The sequence below is a fragment of the Scyliorhinus torazame genome, chromosome 7, assembly GCF_047496885.1.
Source record: "Scyliorhinus torazame isolate Kashiwa2021f chromosome 7, sScyTor2.1, whole genome shotgun sequence".
NCBI classification, from domain to species: Eukaryota; Metazoa; Chordata; class Chondrichthyes; order Carcharhiniformes; family Scyliorhinidae; genus Scyliorhinus; species Scyliorhinus torazame.
This window is the reverse complement of record NC_092713.1, coordinates 239,383,841-239,408,826: the sequence shown is the minus strand read 5'-3', so window position 1 is coordinate 239,408,826 and position 24,986 is coordinate 239,383,841. Positions and strand designations below refer to the sequence as shown.

The 24,986-nt window shown below is 54.1% G+C and overlaps 1 protein-coding gene across 4 annotated transcripts in view; it reads left to right on the top strand.

The window, feature by feature from the left end:
- sncb (synuclein, beta) overlaps positions 1-24,986 on the top strand; it is a 99,305-nt gene that overhangs the window by 41,254 nt on the left and 33,065 nt on the right. For all 4 annotated transcript variants that reach the window (XM_072512204.1, XM_072512206.1, XM_072512203.1 and 1 more), the window contains exon 5: positions 16,098-16,196. In XM_072512204.1, the coding sequence (XP_072368305.1) occupies positions 16,098-16,196 (99 nt within the window). The remainder of the gene's footprint in view (positions 1-16,097; positions 16,197-24,986) is intronic.

The window sequence follows — 24,986 nt, the reverse complement described above, 5'->3', positions numbered from 1 at the left end:
CCGGCCGCATAGAACGGCCCCCGACTGGCGCCGCGCCAACCACGCCGACGCCGATGGTGCCGATTCTCTGCTCTGCAGAGAATCGCTAGCCGGCGTCGGGGCGGCGTGGCGCGATTCGCGCCGGTTGCGGGGATTCTCCCGCCCGGCCCCGGGATGAGAGAATCCCGCCCCATAATTCTGCTTTGAGAAATAAAAATATTTTATCCTGAAAAGCTTGAAGCATTTTAAATAGGCAAATAAAAAAGGTTGAATGGATGTTAATCCAATAAAAACTTAACTCGGAACAGCTTTCATTTCTGTCTTTCTAGCTAATCTGATTGGTTCATATTGACAATGACCCAGCTCAATGTCGGTTTTCTTACACCTGAATTTAAATGTTATCACCTTTATAACCTTTATATCTTTTATTTGGTTGCTCGAGTGGCATTAGTTACTAGAATTTTGTAATGTCTGGGAAATGATTTTAACTTATCAACCATTAGTTTCAGAGGTTATATTCTCTGTATAGTCTATTATCTAGCTCAATGTTTTTCAAACTTTCCTGGGACCCACTTTTGGCAACCGGCCAACCTTCGGGACCCAGGCCGGCCAGCTTTGTGACACATGCCATGTGCGCGTACCTTTTAATGCGAAAGGGGAGCCTGCTTTGTCCTCATGGTGTCACTTGAATCCGGTTCAAAGGAGCAGATGGCAATGCACCTATCAGGTGCAGACTTCAGCCAGTTCCTTTGTGCCGTCTTCATCTGTATGAAAATGGAATGTCCAACCTTACACATGTACGATTGTCATGAAGGGCAATAGCAACAAAGTGCATGTTTTACTCAGCACTGGATACTTATGTGAGATGCTGCACCAGAATATTGACAGCCTTGAGGGCTTTTGTCGTGTTTTTAATGTGATAGCTTAGGTTAGCTGCAGCAGCGTAGTCTTTGAATTTGGAGTCAGCTCTAAGTTAATAACTGACTGCGGTCTGTACCTGAAATGAAATTTTTCACACACCACTTTTCTTTCAAATTCTGAAACTTCTCTCATTTGCCAGTGCTTCCCTGCATATAACGCACCTGGGCTTTGCCTCCTTATTTGCATTGTTACAACTGACAAAACCATACCTCAAGAAATCATCTTTATAATTTTTGTTCCAAGTCAAGTTTCTTTTTCAGGGCCGTTAACCAGAGGCCCTGGAGCTCTAACGCTACCACTGCTCTGTCCTGGCCTGTACTCTCCTGAGCAGCTCTCTCCAGCAGATTCTGTTGTGAGATCCTGTCCAATGGGTAAACTGCACATTTGAGTCTCTGGCCAAATCTTACTTTTTAAAAAACCATTGATTGTCACAGTTCACTTGCCTTGCTTGCCAGCAACTGCAAAATCGAAGCATCTCAGCTCCCTGCTTTGGCGCAAAAACACAGGTACCTGGACTGTGCTTCATGTCAATTCTGCATGCAGGGTGCATGGACCTGCTCTCTGCGGCTACTTCTATCCAGAAGACTCCACACAGCCTAATCTGGACCTCCATTTAAAAGGCGGCAGCAGTCTTGATATAAATTCTTGATATAAAAGCCGGTAATGGCTGTTGGACGCTTCTCCAGCAATTGGGACCACTGCGGGAATGGTGGGGCTAATCGCTTTGTGATCCTCCCGACACCCACCCGTGACCCGAACCCTGACTTTGAAAATCCTTGACCGAGCCAATCAATAAATTCTGTGCTGTAATGTAAAATGAAAACTTCTACGCCACTAAGTTATATTGAAAGCACGCTTGAATTTAATGCATAGAAGCAACTATTCAGGCCTTCGGCACTCTTGGTGCCCTGGGGAATAATTTCATCTGGTTCATAGGGGATGTTCTACAGAAAATACAGATCACTAATTGTTCAGCTGAACACAAAGTGTTTTTAATGAGACAGAGGTTGCAAAAAGAAGATTTTGCATCTTTAATGTTATTCACTAATTGATTCTGTTGCCTTGTCTAGATTTGAGTTCACCATTCTGAGGACAACAAGGATGACTAAAATAAGTGTCTCAAATGATTAGCGACATCTGCTCATATTAATTACTTCAAATTGTTTCTACATCACGTCGACCTCAATTCCATAGAAACAAAGCCACGTTAACCCTTTGAGAATTGAGTATCCTTGAATTCTTTCCAACACAGTGTTCCACCAAGCGGCTTCAATCACCATTCAGAGAGTGAGATAGGAATAAAGAGCAGAACTTCAAAAAATATTCATCATTATATCATACTAACATTCTATTAAAATACAAAATATTTCTAGAGTGCCATAAAATTTTGCTATCGTTGAAATAATCCAATAGAAAATAAATCAACGTAAGCATACCATTTTATCTTGTAGTTCTAACAGAACTCTCATTTGTATGTTAAATAAAATTTTGACATATGTTGCTCGATGCAACGGAAGAAAAGAACTGACATACAAAAATCACCCCTCATGTCTGTTGGTAACATGGAAAACCTTAATCCACAAACACTATTTTTGGGATTTATACTCAAATATATTGAGCGCGATTTAACAAGGGGAAAAAAAAAAGAGTCCTGTTCTGGTCGGGTATATTGGGGTGTATCTCGGCACCTGCAGTGCCGAGGAAGACCCTGCTGTCTAATGGGACACTTTTTTTGGCCTTTGCGGGGACGCCCTGCCGAGTCCACACTCACCTCCTTAGCTGCACTGATGAGCTCAGACAGTGCAAGAAGAGATTGGGGTGCCATCTTTATATGCCACCCCCGATCTCTTAACCCACCTCTGACATCCCACCGTGGCCTCCAGCAACCCCCCCCCACCACCACCATTGCCCCTACTTACCTCTTAGGGGTTTTTCGAGCAACCCTTTTAAGGGCAGGGCACCCTGGGACCGATCCCTGGAACTGGAAACCAGGACACTGTGGCACTGCCAACCTGCCACTCTGGCATTCCCCCTGCCAGCATGGTAGTGCCACCCAGTCATCTTAGAGTGCCAGGGTAACACAGCCTGGGTGCCCAGGTGGCAGTGTCAAGGTGCCAGACTGTAAGTGCCAAGGTGCCCAGGGGCAGCAGGACTGCCAAGGTACCACCATGCCCAGAGCCAACCACCTGGGGGCCTCCAGTGGCAGGGAGTCCCGCCCCAGGGGCCATTACGCCTGGTCCACGTTTATGTGGACTAGTGCTAAAATGCAAATGGCGAGATCTCCTAGGCAAGGCAGTTAGTTTCCGGGCCTTGGGAGAATACAGCATAGACATATTTAAATTAGCTTAATGGCTGACACTGGGCGAGATCCAGATTGCGATGTCTCCCGAGACCCATTACTGCGGATGCTGGAATCTGAAACCAAAAAGAAAATGCTGGAAAATCTCAGCAGGTCTGATAGCATCTGTAGGGAGAGAAAAGAGCGAGGGTGGGATTCTCCCGCAATCGGCGGGATGTCCCGACGGCAAGAACGGCGCGAACCACTCTGGCGTCGGGCCAACCGGAACTTTAGGAAACCTCCGACCCGGAAGGGGCTAGCAGCAGCGTGACGCAAATCGTGTCGGCGTCACCCGTTACAGGCGCATGCGCCGTAATTGACGCTGCGCGGCATCGCAGCACAAAAGATGCCACCACCGGAGACTCGGCAAAATGGCCGCCCGCTGCGCAGCGCCGAGGTTCCAGGAGCGAGACATTGAGGCACTCCTGGACGCAGTGGAGCAGAGGAGGGAGGCCCTGTACCCCGGACACGGCCGCAGGTCACATCACGCCTCAGCCGGCACCTGTGGAGGGAGGTGGCAGAGGCCGTCAACGCCGTGGCCGTAACAGCCAGGACAGGTATCCAGTGCCACAAGAAGGTCAATGACCTTGTCAGGGCAGTCAGGGTGAGTACCCCCCCACCCCCTCCAATCGCCCCTCCAAGGATGGGCAGCACAGCCCTAGCTGAAACCGACATGGCTGCATCCACCCATGCAGGCTGCATTGGCAGGATGGGGTCTGAATCTATGCCAACATACACACAACCGTGGTCTGCATGTATATGTCCGCCTAACACTGTTGCCCTTTATCTCTGTCACCCACACCCCCACAGGAGAAGCGCGCTCATAACAACAGGGAGTGTGAGAGGACCAGAGGGGGTCCACCTGAATTGCGCCGTTCATGAAGAGAGGGCCCTGGACCTTGCAGGCGGACCCGAGGACCGGGAGGTTGCGGATGCAGAGGTCGGGGGCGCAGCACCAAGTAAGACCCCCCATTACCTGCCCCCTTTCCCCCCATCCCTCATCCCCCATCCCCCTTCCTCCATCCCTCCTCCCCCTTCCCCCCACTCCCCCTTACCCCACCCCCTTCCCCCATCCCCATTCCCCCATCCCCGTCTGCGTGCCTAACCGTGCATGTTGTATTGTGCATTGAAGGACCAAACGTCGACCCACCTGCGGATGCCGACCATCCCCAGGACGTGCCAGGGCGCCCACAAGACAGGGATAGACCCGGACCGTCAGGCGTACGCGCCCCCATCTAGTGCCAGTGCGGCGATGCCGGAGGGCCACACCCAGTGACGAGGAGGGCAGCCACATCAACAGGCCCCCATCCCACATCACACAGCCACATCAACCCAGGACACTGACACACAGGACACAACCACCCAGGACACTGACACACAGGACACAACCACCCAGGACACTGACACACAGGACACAACCACCCAGGACACTGACACACAGGACACAACCACCCAGGACACTGACACACAGGACACAACCACCCAGGACATTGACACACAGGACACAACCACCCAGGGCACTGACACACAGGACACAACCACCCAGGACACCCACACACAGGACACAACCACCCAGGACACTGACACACAGGACACAACCACCCAGGACACTGACACACAGGACACAACCACACAGGACACTGACACACAGGACACAACCACCCAGGACACCCACACACAGGACACAACCACCCAGGATGCCCATATACAGGACACATCCACTCAGGACACTGACACACAGGACACAACCACCCAGGACACTGACACACAGGACACAACCACCCAGGACACTGACACACAGGACACAACCACCCAGGACACCCATATACAGGACACAACCACCCAGGACACTGACACACAGGACACAACCACCCAGGACACCCATATACAGGACACAACCACCCAGGACACCCATATACAGGACACAACCACCCAGGACACTGACACACAGGACACAACCACCCAGGACACTGACACACAGGACACAACCACCCAGGACACCCATATACAGGACACAACCACCCAGGACACTGACACACAGGACACAACCACCCAGGACACTGACACACAGGACACAACCACCCAGGACACTGACACACAGGACACAACCACCCAGGACACTGACACACAGGACACAACCACCCTGGGCACCCATATACAGGACACATCCACTCAGGACATTGACACACAGGACACAACCACCCAGGACACCCATATACAGGACACATCCACTCAGGACACTGACACATAAGACACAACCACCCAGGACACCCACACACAGGACACAACCACCCAGGACACCCACACACAGGACACAACCACCCAGGACATTGACGCACAGGACTCAACCACCCAGGACACCCATATACAGGACACAACCACCCAGGACACTGACGCACAGGACACAACCACCCAGGACACCCATATACAGGACACAACCACCCAGGACACTGACACACAGGACACAACCACCCAGGACATTGACACACAGGCCACAACCACCCAGGACACCCACACACAGGGGATGGACGGACAGGAAACACCACACCTGGTGACCCCAGACTTCGGGTCCGATGAGGACCTCGACATTACGCCACTGCTATCTCCTACACCCTCCACCATCGCAGAGACACTCACCTCGGTTGGGCACTTTAGCGTTGAGGCTTCTGGTACACTGGTGCGCACCAACAGTCGTCCCGGTACAGCAGGTGGAGGTAGGAGCAGCTGACGGGCCGGATAGTTGGAGGGCAGCCCAGCCCCAGAAATCATCTTCCGCCCAGACGGGTTCCGGGTTCCTGGAGTTACCATACCCACCCATAGACCCGATGCAGTCACGGACAAAGGAGGTGACGGCCGGCTTGCAGCAGCTGCAGACGAAGGTGGAGGAGTCCACCTGCATGCAGGAGCAGGTAGTGGTGCCGGTCATGCGTGCCACTCAGGCTGACACTGTACAGGTGGCATCCGCGGTGGAGGCAATGGGTGCGACGGTGTCAGACATGGGTCGCAGTATGCAAGGCCTGGGGCTTTCCGTGCACGCGGCTTCCATGGCCCAGGACATGGCTGCCCTCTCACAGACAGCCATGAGCCAGAGCCAGCTGCAGATCGCAGAGACGCTCAACACCGTGGCCCAGTTTCAACAGGCCATGGCACAGTCCCAGCAGGCCATCGCTGAGGGCATCGGTGCCATTGCCCAGGTGCTGGCCGGCGTCGCCCGGACACAGGCAGGGATGACCAACTCCCTGAGCTCCATGGCTGCAAACATGTAGACCCTTGTTGATACCAGGGCGGGCCTCCAGGACTGGCAGTGCCAGGTGCCGTGGGTGCCTCGGGTGCTGGATCCGTTCGTACCCCCGACCCACAGAGAAGCCCGGGAGCCATCGGGCACCCCGAGGGATGAGGGGGTGCTGGGGCCCGTTCCGGGTCCCCCTGTAGGGGAGGTCCCGGAACACCGCGACACCTCGGACTCCCCCCCCCTTCCGTCCCAGGTGCATCTGGTGGGCAACGGGCAGGACAGGCTGGCAGCTCACCATCCCAGTCGCCTGAGCCGCAGCCTGGCCCATCCAGGCCGGGCCGCCCCAGGAAACGGCCGCCAAAGGAGTCCCTAGTCACAGGGCAGGAATAACAGGAGTCCACCTCCAGTTCTGCTGTACCCTCTGGGGAACGACCTAGATGTAGTCATAGGGCCTTTAAGGCCAGAAAAGTAGACACTGAGTAAACTGGCACGGGTGCAGGGCACAGATTAGTTATAGGGGCTAGGGCACGTGTATGAACTGTTTGTCATTAAAATCACTTTCACACCTACAGAAGCTGCCTCTGTGCTCTGTCCAATGCGTGCGGGGGTGGGGGGTGGGGTCTGTGCCAGTGTGTGTGAGGGGTGATAGAACATCGAGCTCAGGTGAGTGTGCCCCCCCCTTCCCCAGGTCATCCTCGCCATCCCGCCCCCGGGCAGATGACGGCTCCGTGCGCTGCAATGTCAAGGCCACATGCAGAGACGGTCCAGGTGGAGGGTGGTACTGTGGCCCTGAGTCAGACATTGTCTAACGATGTAGAGCCCAGAGCTCATTGCGCAGCAGGTTGTCAACATCCACCATGCCATGCAAAAGACCCACTTCTACTGGCGACTGTGAGAGCCCTGGCTGTTCTGCCGCAGGTGGATGTGCAATGGAGCGGTGGTGTGCATGCGGGTGATGCGGTGGTGGGTGGGGTGAGGGTGGTTGGTGGTGGGCGGGGTGAGGGTGGTTGGTGGTGGGCGGGGTGAGGGTGGTTGGTGGTGGGTGGGGTGAGGGTGGTTGGTGGGCGGGGTGAGGGTGGTTGGTGGTGGGCAGGGTGAGGGTGGTTGGTGGTGGGCGGGGTGAGGGTGGTTGGTGGGCGGGGTGAGGGTGGTTGGTGGTGGGCAGGGTGAGGGTGGTTGGTGGTGGGTGGGGTGAGGGTGGTTGGTGGTGGGCAGGGTGAGGGTGGTTGGTGGTGGGCGGGGTGAGGGTGGTTAGTGGTGGGCGGGGTGAGGGTGGTTGGTGGTGGGCGAGGGGAGGGTGGTTGGTGGTGGGCGGGGTGAGGGTGGTTAGTGGTGGGCGGGGTGAGGGTGGTTGGTGGTGGGCGGGGTGAGGTTGGTTGGTGGTGGGCGGGGTGAGGGTGGTTGGTGGTGGGCGAGGGGAGGGTGGTTGGTGGTGGGCAGGGTGAGGGTGGTTGATGGTGGGCGGGGTGAGGGTGGTTGGTGGTGGGCGGGGGAGGGTGGTGGGCTGGTGCCATACTGTGCTGTCCGTACCCATACTCGGCGATTCCCACAACCCCTTAGTCTGTGGACTGTGCGGCTATCAACCCGTCCCGTGCCCGCTGGCCCAGCCGGTAACGGTGGGCAGCCTCCCGTCCATGTCCAGCCCATCTGTCCTGTACATTGCCCCCATCCTCCTCATCTGGGAGGCCTGCCCTTTGTCGTGATGCTCCCCTTCCCCCTCCTCTGCCTGCAGCACATCTCCCCTCTGCTGGGCTATATTGTGCAGGACGCAGCAGACCACAACGATGCGGCCGACCCTCTCCGACGGGTACTGGAGGGCCCCTCCAGAGCGGTCCAGGCACCTGAAGCGCATCTTCAGCAGCCCAAAGCACCTCTGGACCACACCCCTGGTCGCTGCATGGGCGTCATTGTAGCGGTTCTCCATGTCGGTCTGCGGCCTCCGTATAGGCGTCATCAGCCACGACCGCAATGGGTAACCCTTGTCACCCAGCAACCAGCCCCTCAGCAGTGGCGGGGATGAATGATTGTGCCAATATGAAGGAGTCATGCACACTGCCCGGGTACCGGGCGCAGACGTGCAGGATCTTCATTCGGTGGTCACAGACCACCTGCACGTTCATGGAGTAGGTCATCTTCCTGTTCGTGAACACAGCCCGGTTATCCGCTGGTGGCCGCATAGCGACGTGCATCCCATCGATCGCCCCCTGGACCATGGGTATCCTGGCCATGGCAGTGAAGCCCGCTGTCCGGGCATCCTGGTGGGTGCGGTCCACAGGGAACTGAATATACTGGTCCGCGATGTCATACAGGGCATCCGTCACTGCACGGATACATTGGTGCACCGATGCCTGGGAAATGCCGGACAGGTCTCCACTCGGCGACTGGAATGATCCCGTCGCGTAGAAGTTCAGGGCCATCGTGACTTTGAAGGCCATGGGGAGAGGGTGTCCTCCCCTAGTGCCAAGTGGCGCCAGGTGTGCCATGAGATGGCAGATATGGGCGACAGTTTCCCGGCTCATCCTGAGTCGCCTCCTGCATGCCCGGGTCGTGGGGCCCAGGTACGACGAGCGGCGCTGGTACACATGGGGCCTCATCGGGCGCCTCCGTCGCCGTGGCACCACCACCACCTCTTCCTCCTCCTCCTCCTCTTCCTCCTCGTCCTGTCGGGCGAGCGGCCCTCCAGCCTGGGCGGCTGCCCTCTGCCCCTCTGCGGTATGTTCCTCTGTGCAAGCCTCTGCCGCCACCCTGGCATTCCTGCTCCAGCTCCCATATGGCAACATGTAGAAGGGCGGCTCCCGCCACGGAGGCCAACATCACTGGGTGATGCCCAAACATAACGGTCTGCAGGGGGTGGGGGGTCGGGGTAGACGACATGTCATCATTGCCCATACCCCCCTCCACAGCCAGGTGCCATGGGCTGCATGGTCGCCACTGTTGCCAGCTGGCACCTGGCCAAGCAACCCCCCCCCCCATCCCCGGCACCTCCAATCCCCGGCACCCCCATGACCAGCACATCCAACCCCGGCACTCCCGAGCAACGGCACCCCATCACCTCCATCCCCATCCCCGGCACTCCCAACCTCGGCACTCCCGAGCCAAGGCACCCCATACCCTGCACCCCCATCCCCAGCACCTCCATCCCCGGCACACCCATCAATCCCGAGCCACGGAGCCCCCATCCCTGGCACTCCAGAGCCACGGCACTCCCATCCCCGGCACTCCCATCCCCGGAACCCCCATCCCTGACACCTCCATCCCCGGCAATCCAGAGCCCCGGCACTCCCATCCCCGGCACTCCCATCCCCGGCACTCCCATCCCCGGCACTCCCATCCCCGGCACTCCCATCCCCGGCACCCCCATCCCCAGCACCTCCATCCCCGGCACCCCCATCCCCGGCACTCCAGAGCCACGGCACTCCCATCCCCGGCACTCCCATCCCCGGCATCTCCATCCCCGGCACCCCCATCCCCAGCACTCCCGAGCCACGCACCCTCATCCCCGGCACTCCCCCATACCCGGCATTCCCATCCCCGGCACTCCCGAGCCACGGCACCCCATCCCCGGCACCTCCATCCCCAGCATCTCCATCCCCGGCACCCACATCCCCAGCACTCCCGAGCCACGGCACCCCCATCCCCGGCACTCCAGAGCCACGGCACTCCCATCCCCGGCACTCCCATCCCCAGCATCTCCATCCCCGGCACCCCAATCCCCAACACTCCCGAGCCACGCACCCTCATCCCCGGCACTCCAGAGCCACGGCACTCCCATCCACGGCATCTCCATCCCCGGCACCCTCATCCCCGGCACTCCAGAGCCACCGCACCCCCATACCCGGCATTCCCATCCCCAGCACTCCCGAGCCATGGCACCCCATCCCCGGCACCTCCATCCCCGGCACCCCCATCCCCAGCATTCCCGAGCCACGCACCCTCATCCCCGGCACTCCAGAGCCACGGCACCCCCACCCCCATCCCCGGCACTCCAGAGCCACGGCACTCCCATCCACGGCATCTCCATCCCCGGCACACTCATCCCCGGCACTCCAGAGCCACGGCACCCCCATACCCGGCATTCCCATCCCCAGCACTCCCATCCCCGGCACCTCCATCCCCGGCACCCCCATCCCCAGCACTCCCGAGCCACGCACCCTCATCCCCGGCACTCCAGAGACACGGCACCCCCATCCCCGGCACCCTCCATCCCCGGAACCCCCATCCCCGACACATCCGTCCCCGGCACTCCCATCCATGGCACCCCCAATCCCCTCCCCAACCCAACACCCCCCCCCCCCCCCCCCCCCCACACCCACACCCGGCACCGACACCGATCACCGACACTCACCCTCTGCCCTGGAGTGCACCCTCCATTATACTGCTGATACAAGAGGGTTTCCAGATGGGCGAGGTAGATGGATGTAAAATCATAGAATCACACAGTGCAGAAGGAGGCCATTCAGTCCATCGAGTCTGTGCTGACCCTCTGAAATATTACCCTACCCACGCTCAACCCCCCCCCCCCCCCCCCCCCTCCCCTTCCGTCCTATCCCGCAACCCCACCTAACCTAATCTTTGGACACTAAGGGGCAATGTAACATAGCCAATTCACCTAACTTGCGCATCTTTGGACTGAGGGAGGAAAGTAAATCACCTGGAGGCAACCCACGCACACACGGGGAGAATGTGCAAACTCCACACGAGTTTCGAATCGAATACCTGGGCGAGATTCTCCGAACCCCCGCCGGGTCGGAGAATCGCCAGGGGCTGGCGTGAATCCCGCCCCCGCCGGTTGCCGAATTCTCCGGCACCAGATATTCGGCGGGGGCGGGAATCGCGCCGCGCCGGTTGGCGGGCTCCCCCCCCCGCGATTCTCCGGCCCGGATGGGCCGAAGTCCCGCTGCTAAAATGCCTGTCCCGCCGGCATAGATTAAACCACATACCTTACCGGCGGGCCAAGGCGGCGCCGGCAGGCTCCGGGGTCCTGGGGGGGCGCGGGGCGATCTGGCCCGGGGGGGTGCCCCCACGGTGGCCTGGCTCGCGATCGGGGCCCACCGATCCGCGGGCAGGCCTGTGCCGTGGGTGCACTCTTTTCCTTCCGCCTTTGCCACGGTCTCCACCATGGCGGAGGCGGAAGAGACTCCCTCCACTGCGCATGCGCGGGAATGCCGTCAGCGGCCGCTGACGTTCCCGCACATGCACCGCCCGGAGATGTCATTTCCGCGCCAGCTGGCAGGGCACCAAAGGCCTTTTCCGCCAGCTGGCGGGGCGGAAATTAGTCCGGTGCGGGCCTAGCCCCTTAAGGTTGGGGCTCGGCCCCCAAAGATGCGGAGCATTCCACACCTTTGGGGCGGAGCGATGCCCGACTGATTTGCGCTGTTTTGGGCGCCAGTCGGCGGACATCGCGCCGACACCGGAGAATATCGCCCCAGGTTCTTGGTGCAGTGAGGCAGCAGTGCTAACCACTATGCCACCGTGCCGATCAGGAGACCTCAGAGAAATCAAGTATACTGGCAGCGGTCCAGAGTTTAAATAGTCAAGAGGCTGCAAGTGACTCGTAAGGGGTGAGTTGTTAGTCTTTCACAGCTACAATGGGAAGTTCATCCACTGCACCCCGACCCCAAGGGAGACACTCCGAGTCCACAGCCTTGCCACCGAGTTGGTCCGCACTAGTCTCAGCGCTCCAGGCATACACCCACAGCAAGCTCGAAGACAATGAAAAAGTACTTACCTCCTTTCTCCCTTTCAAATGCCATAGCGCCAGGACCCCATTTGTAAGTACTTGCACCAAATCACACCGTGTGACTCCTGGGGCGAAATTCTCCGGAAACGGCGCGATGGGATATGGGGGAGGTGGGGATATGGGGGCGGGGAGATATGGGGGAGGGGGTATATGGGGGAGGGGTGTTATGGGGAGGGGGGATATGGGGAGGGGGGATATGGGGGAGGGGGGATATGGGGAGGGGGAATATGGGGAGGGGGGATAATGGGGGAGGGGGGATATGGGGAATATTGATATCGGGCGGGGGGGGGGGGGGGAGGCTCACCCTGCCTGCTCTGACGAGGTCGTTCACCTTCTTGTGGCACTGGGTGCCTGTCCGTGGTGTCAGGGCCACAGCGGTGATGGACTCTGCCACCTCCCTCCACAGACGCCGGCTGTGGCGTGGGGCAACTCTGCCGCCGTGCCCGGGATACAGGGCGTCCCTCCTCTGCTCCACCGCGTCCAGGAGCGCCTCAATGTCGTGGGACTGGAACCTCGGGGCTGAGCGGCGGCCGGCCATCCGGTCGGGTGTTCCGGTCGGGTGGGGGGAGCAGCGCGTCCTTATGAGCCGTCACGCCGTGCGGCGCGAATGACGCTGCACGGCGTGAACCACTGCGCAAGCACGGATCCCGTCACGTCGCTGCTAGCCCATTTCGGGCCGGAGACTTCGCGACGATTTTTGCGGCGTGACGCAGGTCGGATTTTGCGCCGATCGGCGGACTTTGCGCCGATAACAGAGAATTTCACCCCTGGTTCCTTACACAATTCACAGGACATTATGTGCACTGCTCCTTATAATTGTGCTATAATGACCTTATTTTAAAAATGGGTAAAAATTAGAGTAAACAAATTTTACTTTAAGAGTCTGTTTTAGGAACAGGGGGAGGGATTCTCCCAGCCCTGGGCCAGGCAGGAGAATCCCCGCGAACGGGCCACGCCGCCCCGAAGCCGGCATGCGATTCTCTGCAGAGCGGAGAATCGGCACCATTGGCACCGGCGTGGTTGGCGCACCGCCGGTCGCGGGCCGCTCTACGCAGCCAGCCCGCCGATTCTCCGGCCCGGATGGGCCGAGCGGGTGTAAGAAAAGAGTTGAGTCCCACCGGCGCCGTTCTAACCTGCTCTGGGCCGCGGGCCCTCGGTGTGTAAGGGTCGGGTGGCGGCCTTTGGGGGTGAGGGGGGATCCAACCCCAGGGGGGGCCTCTGATGTGGCCTGGCCCACGATCAGGGCCCACCAATTGCCGGGCTGGCCTCTGTGGCTGGGGGCCTCCTTTCCTACGCGCTGGCCCCTGTAGTCCTGGGCCATGTTACGTCGGGGTCGGCGCGTTGAAGGAGGCACTGTGCATGCGCGCGTTGGCGCCGGTGCCACTACATATGTCCTCGTTGGCGCCGGCGCAACTGCACATGCGCGGATCCCGCGGCGCTCAGTTCGCGCCGGGAACTGCAGCTGGAGCAGCGCAAACCGCTCCAGCGCCATGCCGGCCCCCTGTAGGGACCAGAATTAGTCGTGGGAGCGACCCGTTCACGCTGTCTTAAAACACGACGGCGTTTACGACGGCGTGGATACTCTGCCGCGGGATTGGAGAATCCCGCCCCATATATGAGGTCACAGTTTGGAGAAGATTAAAGCAGCATCTTGGTTCATATAATTAACAGGAACTCTGAAAAACATTGATCTATGCTTATTAAGGTTATAATAATATAATATAATAATATAATCTTTATTATTTTCACAAGTAGGCTTACATTAACACCGCAATGAAGTTACTGTGAAAATCCCCAAATCGTGAATATATAGCATTTATTTCAACATTAAACTGCAGTGTGATCAAACAGTTCAAACTTCCATTTTTATAATTCCAGGATTAGAATTGCAAAACTAATAAAATTCAATAGTTTAACACAAAATGAATAACCTGCTTGCTACCGGAATGAGGAACCACAGTGGATCCAAAACAAATCCTGCAGAATTTCTTTCATAACAGCTCCCCAAATAGAGATTTTAGCCATTTACTAATACCTTTTTATTCCAATTGTTTTTAAATTTAGCTAGCTCATGGTAAATAATCACGTCAAAATAATTTATTTCAAAGTCCTGCATGTGGATATTTATGAGGTACTCCTGGAAAATCAAATTAAACCTTGGGCGTCATTCTCCGACCCCCCAGCGGGTTGGAGAATGGCCGTTGGCCGCCGTGAATCCCGCCCCCGCCGGTTGCCGAAGTCTCCGGCACCGGATATTTGGTGGGGGCGGGAATCGGGCCGCGCCGGTTGGCGGGCCCCCCCGCTCGATTCTCCGGCCCGAATGGGCCGAAGTCCCGCCGATAAACTGCCTGTCGCGCCGGCGTGGATTAAACCACCTTTTGAACGGCGGGACAAGGCGGCGTGGGCGGGCTCCGGGGTCCTGGGGGGGGGCGTGGGGTGATTTGGCCCCGGGGGGGTGCCCCCACGGTGGCCTGGCCCGCGATCGGGGCCCACCGATCCGTGGGCAGGCCTGTGCCGTGGGGGCACTCTTTCCCTTCCGCCTCCGCCACGGTCTCCACCATGGCGGAGGCGGAAGAGACTCCCTCCACTGCGCATGCGTGGGAAACTGTCAGCGGCCGCTGACGCTCCCGCACATGCGCCGCCCCGAGATGTCATTTCCCCGCCAGCTGGCGGGGCAACAAAGGCCGTTTCCGCCAGCTGGCGGGGCGGAAATCCCTCCGGCGTCGGCCTAGCCCCTCAATGTTGGGGCTCGGCCCCCAAAGATGCGGAGCATTCCGAACCTTTGGGGCGGCGCGATGCCTGTCTGATTGGCGCCGTTTTGTGAGTGAGCCACTTCCTTGAACTGTACAACCCATGTGGTGCTGGGATCCCACAGTGCTATTAGATAGGGAGTTTCAGGATTTTGACCAAGTGGTGATGAAGGAACAGGATATCCTTCAAAATTTGGATTATATGTGACCTGGAAGGTGACTACTTCAAACTTACTATGAAACAAGAATTAAGATGTAAACGCACGCAATGCTGTTTTAAACCTGGCCTCCCAATCCAGAGCTACATTTGTAGAAGAACATTGGCTCAATTCAACTTCAACTTTAGCCCATGAAAAATACTAGGGAATATGGAAAAATACCTTGCAAAATTAGTTTTCCCTTTGGTAAATATTTGGAAGTCACTGTAGCCTTGATTTAAAATCACAAAGGAAGCAGGATAGGTGGGAGCTGAGGTGGAATGGGAAACCATTTTAAACTTGGCAGCGAGAGATATGCACATCTAAGCTTTATTTGCATAGGCTCAGTCAGTCCAATGTGTCATATCAGTGAGAACCGAAAGCTGGCTGGTGACCCAAAGGGGTGATTGCTTCAGGTCGTCCGTGGAGTGGGAGGGGGCGGGGGAGAGGAGAGCAGGTAAGCTAGGGCAGAGGAGATCTAAACTTACCTTGTGGGGCTTAGAGGACCATTCCTACTCCTTTAGGCCCTACTTGGAAAGTTTAAAAAATGCACAAAAGAACAGATTAACTGTTTAAGCCTCTCCTCAGTGAACTCCTCTTTCTGCTTCCTTGTCCTGGGGGAAAAAAATCATAAAATAATGTTCTTGGCTGGTCTCTGTTAAAATAATAGTTAGGCCCCCATGCCACTGGTGAAGACTCAATTGTATATTTATAGAGGCTCGCTGATAGCTTCCAGCAGGTTCCTTTCTAGATGCTCAGAAGAGCTAGTTACAATAAGTGAGATCAGTGTAGGTGTCCCATTGCCACTTTTACTGCCTGCCCACCCTCTATGATCCAGGTAGGTAGCTTTGAATTCACCCCAATGACTGTAATTATATCTTCAACTGATATCAACTGTGTAGATTTGTGAGTATACATTTATTTTCTTCTCTATTGATAGCCTGAAGAGGTTGGGGAAGAAGCTGTTGAAATCATAGGGGAAAGTACAATGGAATCAGAAGGCGACGTTGAACCTGAAACTTACGAAGAAGCTCCACAGGTAAGATAGTCACAGACTTCATTATCGGTGACTCATGTAAATATGTTTGTGAAGTTGCCCTAGTGGAACCATCAGCATTGAAACCCAAGGGCAGCTTTTCATTTTAAACATGGTCCAATTTGAAACTGCAATACCAATTTCAGCTTTCTGGTATATCTTCAGTCACAGCCCATAATAAATGATGGAATAAACTATAGGTATTTTGTGGAGGTTTATACACACTATTGGTAGCTCTAATAACTGATAATTGAGCAAAAGTGATGAAGTGACAATAGATTTAATAAATATGCTTCATACTGGAAATAATGGGGAAATAATCTCCAAAACTAGTTCTGTATTCTATACACAAAAATATAATTATAATATAAATAATGTATTGTTATTCAAATGAATGAAAGTATGAATCATTGAAGGCATTCAAACAGCTTTGTAATTATACAATCATATTAAAATATAAGACCGTTATATTGATACCATAAAACTATCTCTATTTTATCCTAAAATACTAAAAATGTAACCATGTGTTTGGTGTTAACATGCGATCAATTATTTCTAATCGATCATCACTAACTCTGGAAGCAGTATAATTGGAGCCGGGTTAGCTTAGTTAGCCGGACAGATAGTTTGTGATGCAGAGCGACTCCAACAGCATGGGTTCAATTCCTGCACCAGCTGAGGTTATTCATGAAGGACCTGTCTTCTCAATCTTGCCCTTCACCTGAGGTGTGGTGATCCTCAGGTTAAATCACCACCGAGGTGATTAACCTGATTTAACAAGGCTCTCCACCAAAGGGGAAAGAAGCGAATGGTGATCTGGGACTATGGCGACTCCACTTACTTTTACTTTATAATTGGTAACATATGGACTGTAATTTTACACCTTATGGGGCAGTCTGGCTAGGCCAAGGGAATTAAATTATAAGGGAATGTACAATGGAATCATGACAGGGAGCACCATGCCCATGGTGTGTTTGCCTCCACTGGTATTTTACCAGTGGTGGGGGAGGTGCCAGATGGCCTGCTCGCCCTTGGGCCAATTAAGGTCCCTAAATCTCCAATTAATGGCTTGATTTTACCAGTGGTTGAAGGGACCATGCCACATGGCAAGGTTGCCAGGTGAAGCCTGGTAGCCCTGTTGTGGCTGGTGGTGAGGCCCCTATTGTTCAAGCAACCTGTGTCCAATGGAGGGCACCCATTGTCCCCATTCCCAGCACTCTGTGGCCCCGCTTGTTCCCCCCCTGGTCTTACAAATGGCGGACCTCAACCCCACCCTACCACTATTCCCGCCCCCACCCATCCCTACCCCCACCAGAGCCTACTTGACTAACACTGGTGAATTCTCCCGCACCACCCCACGCAGCTTTATATCCAGATCCCTCAGTACTCTTGGTTAGGGACTGGTGGCTGAAGATCTGGTGGTCACTTTATTGGAGTGTAAATCATGCCCTGAGTCAATTAACGGCCCAACATCCATTCTCATTACTAACTATAGAATGAAACTACTTTTAGTGATTCCCTGCACAAATACAGAATAAAATTGATAAGTTTGGACTGGTCATATATCCACATTGAATAGACAAGTTGCATTTATTTGATTCTGATCAATGGAAGATTTTGCTGTATAAGTACATATTGTACAGTGTGAGTTAACCTAACACCTTGAACACATTGGAATCAAACGTGGAAGTTGGCAAGTTGGAAGTAGCTTCCTGACACACTAACAATTTTGTAAATGTTAACACTCCCACCTGCTCCCAAAGTGCCAATATTAAGCATCCACATAATATGTTGTTATATTTCATATGTTCTGCTGTGAGTTGAACATAAGAGCAATCTTTGAGACCCATTATGTAAAAGTTAAGTGAGAACCAAAATTAACAAGTAGTCAGCAGAATTTGATTTTGGTGACAATAATGGATCTGAGAAATGCTTTGAGTTTACCGAGGGTTGCACAAAATAGTCTTCTCAACAAAAATACTACATTTCATGTCAAAACATTTTAAGATTACAAATGAAGATCATCCTGATTATGACATTAAGGATTTAGTAGGATTTGCACAACAAAATCTGAACATAAATCTTGTCAGATTTTAAACGCAGACCGACAATGAATATAACATTTTTCATCGAAGAGGCAGTTTCTGTCTTCAGGAATCTGTTAGATTCCCCAATGTGTCGCATGCTTACATAAATTTGCATAATATGTTACGAATGCCAGACTGGTTCCCACCAGTGGCTAAGATAATGGACAGAGCCGCAGTGTATTTAAACATTTTAAGACTGTGCAGAAAGATCAATTCACTCCAGGAGTGATTGCATAATAAATAGGGCTTGATTATTTTTACAAACAAAACTTGATTTAAAAAAAAGTTTAAACTTTTAAACTTCAAACCTAACAAGAACAGCTTACATGTATCTTTTAACCCTACCACATGATTTCCCATTAAATAGCATGCAAAATGAACGTATAGCTCTCAGCTTAACCCAGGCAGGCAAGCAGGCAACAATGATACTTATATTTACAGAATACATTCCTGCTGGTAGTGAAGCTCTTTCAGACCCCTTTCCGAAAGCTTGCCTTGGTGGCAGCTTTTCGTGACCTCTCTCACTTGTTTTCCAAATCCTTCTCTCTCCACCTGTTCAAACATGGGGCGGGATTCTCTGATCCTGAGGCTAAGTGTTGACAGCGTCGTAAACGGCGTTGCATTTTACGACGGCATCAACAGGCCCCTAGGAGCAGCGATTCTGCACCCTACAGGGGGGCCAGCACAGCACTGGAGCGACTCACGCCGCTCCAGCTGCTGACGCCGGTGTCAAACGGGCGCCGCGGGTCTGCGCATGCACGTTACGACCGGCGCAAACTCGTGCATGCGCGCTAGTTTCCTTCTCCGCGCTGGCCCCAACGCAACATAGCGGAGAGCTACAGGGGCCTGGCGCGGAGGAACATAGACCCCCACCAGGAGAAGCCGGCCTGCCATGGTGGAGGCCCCCCCCCGAGGTTGGATCCCCCCTCCCCCCCCCACCAGGCAGCCCCCCACAGGATGAACGGCGTGGTCCCGCTGGGTAGGACCACACGTGAAAGGCGCCGGCGAGATTCGGCCTATCTCGACGTTCACTCAGCCCATCGCGTGCGGAGAGTCGCCGGGGGCGCTTAGAACGGCCCCCTGGCGCTGGTTCTCCGGTCACCGGAGAATCGGCGGACCGGTGTCGGAGTGGCGTCGCGTGAATCGCGCGCCCCCCCCCCCCGGCGATTCTCCGACCCGGCCCACAGTCGGAGAATCCCATCCAGGATTCTGGGGCGAAATTCCCCCCAAACGGCGCGATGTCCGCCGACTGGAATATCGGGAATGGGCAGGAAATGAAGCTGAAGCTGAAGATCAGCCATGGTGGTATTGAATGTCACAGCAGGCTTGACAGGCCTTATGATTTACACCTGCTCTTCTTTCTTGTGTTCTCATCTTCATAAGCTTTCCGTGTTTTCTAGGTTGTTCTGTAAGCAGTATCACTTCTAGCTTGATTAGCAGATAATAACTGGACGGCAGAATATTCAAGTCCAGTTCATGTGGTGGCAGCGTACCATTTATAGACCGCAAGTCCCAATCTGACCAATTATCCTTTGACTTGGAATGAGTTGGAAATGCCTCTACTTGCTGTGACAATCACCATTTGCTGTCTGCACACTGAGAAATCTAGGAATCAGGGGCGAAATTCTCCAGAAACGGCGCGATGTCCGCCGACTGGCGCCCAAAATGGCGCCAATCAGACGGGCATCGCGCCGCCCCAAAGGTGCGGAATGCTCCGCATCTTTGGGGGCTGAGCCCCAACATTGAGCCCCAACGCGGAGGGATTTCCGCCCCGCCAGCTGGCGGAACCGGCCTTTGTTGCCCCGCCAGCTGGCGCGGAAATGACATGTCGGGGCGGCGCATGCGCGGGAGCGTCAGCGGCCGCTGACAGTTTCCCGCGCATGCGCAGTGGGGAGAGTCTCTTCCGCCTCCGCCATGGTGGAGACCGTGGCGGAGGCGGAAGGGAAAGAGTGCCCCCAAGGCACAGGCCCGCCCGCGGATCGGTGGGCCCCGATCGCGGGCCAGGCCACCGTGGGGGCACCCCCCGGGGCCGGATCGCCCAGGTCCCCCCCCCCAGGACCCCGGAGCTCGCCCATGCCGCCTTGTTCCGCCGGTAAATAGGTACTCTAATTTACGCCGGCGGGACAGGCAATTTATCGGCGGGACTTCGGCCCATACGGGCCGGAGAATCGAGCAGGGGGGCCCGCCAACCGGCGCGGCCCGATTCCCGCCCCGCCGAATATCCGGTACCGGAGACTTCGGCAACCGGCGGGGGCGTGATTCACGGCGGCCAACGGCCATTCTCCGACCCGCTGGGGGGTCGGAGAATGACGCCCCTTATCTCTCGCTGCGCTCTGCCCAGTCCCTCCATAACTGGTTCTGTCCTGGGGTGCCCAGACTTGAACTCATCATTGCTATCTGGGCTTTTGGTTGCACTCTCCTGCTTATCCAAAAGAATAGGCCATGCTATGCATATGCAATTAACCTCTCATTTACAGACATTAGAGGCCATCAGACTCTGTAATGAGGATTGAAATACTTCAGTTTACCAAAACATGACTAACCAGTGAAGATTGGAAAAGTGTAATGGGAGCGGTCATCTTTGTGTGAACAAGTCATGGGTAATTTGCAAAATCTGGAGGCCGACTACCAGAATCTTTCAGAAATCAATACTCAAAATAAAGCCGGGTCTAGAGTTTTGATGACAATGGAGAGGCACAAGAAAGTGAAATTAATAATAATAATAACAAGTAGGCTTACATTAACACCGCAATTAAGTTACTGTGAAAATTCCCTAGTCGCCACACGCCATTTTGGGTACACTGAGGGAGAATTCAGAATGCTCAATTCACCTAACAAGCACGGCTTTGGGGATTTGTGGGAGGAAACCGGAGCACCCGGTGGAAACCCACGCAGACACGGGGAGAATGTGCAGACTCCACACAGACAGTGACCCAAGCCGGGAAGCGAACCTGGGTCCCTGGCGCTGTGAAGCAACAGTGCTAACCACCGTGCTACCATGCCGTCCTTAGAAAGAGAAAGTTCATGGGGAAGGTGCCTTGGGAGTAAGTTAAAATTTTCAACCAGCTTGAGCTGACAACCAAGAGTGCTGATGGTCTTCTGTGCATTCTCCATGTGGCCATGCTTCATGCTTTAGCCCGGACAGAGGGTATGAACAGCTTTCAACGTTTGCATTGCAGCAGGCTCATCCTGTCCTCAGCTCTAGCCCATTAAATTGCATTGTCCTATAATAATCTTTAGGAGCCTTGACAAAATCTTTTAAAAAATTAATTCCCAGCGAGTGGACTTAGCTGGCCAAGAGGCTGATGGTGGGAAATTAAAGGAATAGCTTTGTCCACATTAAGGTATTCCATACAAAATAACTGGAGTTGCATCTCAATGGTTATGCCTCAACTTGAGAATTGTCAAGTCCATAATTGAACAACCTATCTGGAAACTTGGAGACATAGGACGGTCTGGATTTTAAAAAATTAATTTAAAGGATGTGGGCGTCGCTGGTTAGGTCAGCATTTATTGCCCATTCCTAGTTGCCCTTCAGAAGGTGGTGGTAATTTGCATTCTTGAACCACTGCAGTCCTTGAGGTGTAGGTACACCCACTGTGCTGTTAGGGAGGGTGTTCCAGGATGTTGCCCCAGCGACAGCGAAGGAACGGTGATATATTTCCTAGTCAGAGTGGTGAGTGACTTGGAGGTGAACCTTCAGGTGGTGGAGTTCCCAGGTGTCTGCTGCTCTTGTCCTTCTAGATGGTAGCGGTTGTGGGCTTGGAAGGTGCTGTCTAAGGAACCTTGGTGAGTTACTGCAGTGCATCTTGTAGATGGTACACATGGTTGCCACTGTTCTTTAGTGGTGGAGGGTTTGAATGTTTGTGGAAGGAGGAGTAATCAAGCGGGCTGCTTTGTCCTGGATGGTGTCAAGCTTCTTGAGTGTTGTTGGAGCTGCACTCATCCAGGCAAGTGGAGAGTATTCCATTACACTCCTGACTTGTACCTTGTAGATAGTGGGCAGGCTTTGGGGGTCAGGAGGTGAGTTACTCGCCGTAGGCTTCCTTGCCTTTGACCTGCCCTGGTAGCCACAAGCCTGGATATAGTCCAGGTCTTGAGTTCGCTGCATTTGGACATGGACTGCTTCATTATCTGAGGAGTCGCGAATGGTGCTGAACATTGTGCAGTCATCCGCAAACATCCCCAATTCTGCCCTTATGGTGGAAGGCAGGTCATTGATGAAGCAGCTGAAGATAGTTGGGCCTGGGACACTACCGTAAGGATCTCCTGCAGTGATGTCCTGGAGCTGAGATGATTGACCTCAAACCACCTCAACTATCTTCCTTTGTGCCAAGTATGACTTCAACGAGTGGCGAATTTCCCCCCTGATTCCCATTGACTCCAGTTTAGCTAACATTCCTCGATCTCATACGTGGTCAAATGCTGCCTTGATGTCAAGGGCAGTTACTCTCACCTCACCTCTGGCATTCAGCTCTTTTGTCCATGTTTGAACCAAGGCTGTAATGAGGTCAGGAGCTCAGTGACCCTGGCGGAACCCAAACTGAGCGTCCATGAGCAGGTTATTGCCGAGTAAGTGCCGCTTAATAGCACTGTTGATGACTCCTTCCATCACTTTTGTAATGATGGCGAGGAGACTGATAGGGTGGTAACTGGCTGGGTTGGATTTGTCCTGTTTCTTGTGTACGGGACACACCTGGGCAATTTTCCATATTGCCTGGTAGATGCCAGTGTTGTAGCTGCACTGGAACAGCTTGGCTAGGGGTGCGGCATGTTCTGGAGCACAAGTCTTCAGTACTATTGCCGGAATATTATTAGGATCCATAGCCTTTGCGGTATTTTTTCACCTTCAGAGCTGGGAAGCTTTAGTGGAGATTTGATAGGGGTGCTCAAAGTTGTTTGTTTGTGATAACCCCCACAGGGGATTACTGATAGATCTCCCAGTGTGGTTCCTGGAGTACGGACTTCCCTGGTAGCATGCAGAGCCCCATCCGGCAGTGACTTGTTAACTGAGCCCTTTAAATACCGGCCCTAACCTGGACCGACAGTGCTGGGAGACCCAAGTTGGGACTCTATTGCTGTAAGCCACAGTAGTGGCTTTACTTTTGTATTGCAAATAAACTACATTAGTCTTCCTGCTCATGTTTCCTGGATTATTCGGCAAGAAGGTTGGAAACCAGTGAACACAAATTTAAGATAATTGTCTCATTATCCAGGGCAGAATTGTGAGAATGCTTTTTCTGCAGCATGTTATGATCTGGAATACAGGGTGAAAATGGAGTCAACATTAACCTTCAGAGGGTAATTAAATATATACTTGAAGAGGAGAATTCTGCTGGATTACAGGGCAAGAGCAGGGAATGTGACTTATTGGATACTTCTGTCAAAGTGCTGGCACAGTTATGATGGGCTGAATAAGACACTGTTCTTTATGACTCTGTGATTAAAGCTGTTGGAAATTCTGCCCTTAAAGCCAGTGAAAACTTGAGCAATATACTTGCAGGTTTACATTGATGGAAAAGACATAGATTTAGAGCTGAGACGTAAGTCAATGTGCGGAGACTGATGCGGCACTTGTGTATGTTATGGCCAGGGGAGGAAACATAAAGGAGGAAGAGAATGGAATGGAGAAAGGAGCTATGGCATCTCTTCTTTCTGATGGTGGCCTTAGACGCAGAGTAGGCGAAGCTATTAGGAGCTTTTTGTCTTTGTTTTTCCAGATATAACAAAGCGAAAAGAGAGCATTGCAATGAAAATGGATTGCAGAGAACAAAATTAGTGTCAAAGTTGATAGAGGGACACCGTGGACACAGTGAAATAATGCATATTAAAGATAATATTTTTTCGGGGAAAAAACTACCATCCATTCCCAGCCTGACCTGGATTTTACTTGAGCCCCACACTAATGGTTGATTCTCAACTGCCTTCTGAAGCAACATAAGAAACAATTCCGTTATGTCAAATCTTGGAAGAAAGACCCCTCTGTCTTTCTCAAGGCCAATTGTTGATGAGCGATAAATGTTGGATGCGATGTAATGGCCATGTTGCACCCAACATGGTGACGCAGTGAGGCAGTTAAATCTCGTAAGAGGCCTCTTGCAAGATTTGTGACGATCGGGGCGCCTCGTAAGATCTAACGGAATCTTGTGAGTCGTCATAATATGGATCTCACCCTCACTGGGCCTGGGCCCCTCCCGAGGCCCAGGAAATAATGCCCGCCCCTGGGAGACCTCGCCATGGCACCATTTAGCACTGGTCCATACAAACGTGGACCAGGCAGAATGGCACCATGGGGGGGGGGCTCCCTGGCCAACAGAGGCCCTCGGGCGGTCGGGCTCTAGGCATGGTGGTACCCTGACACACCGATGGCACCCGGGCACCTTGGCATCGTCACCTGGGTGCCCTGGCAGTACGGTGTCTGGGTGGCACTGCCAGGCTGGCATGAGCACTGATAGGGCACCAGGCTGGCAGTAAAAGGGAGCCCAGTTGCCAGATTGCCCGTGCCAGGGATCGGGCCCGAGGGTGCCCTTCCCTTAAGGGTGAGGTGGGGTAAGGGGGGGGGGGCTCAAGGACCCCTAAGAGATAAGTTGGGGCAGTGCGGGGTGGGGGGGGTTCTGTAGACCATGGTGGGAATTCCGAGGGGGTCGAAAGATTAGTACAGCATTAAAAAAAGCCCCCCCAATCTCTTCCTGCATAGGGTCGTTCT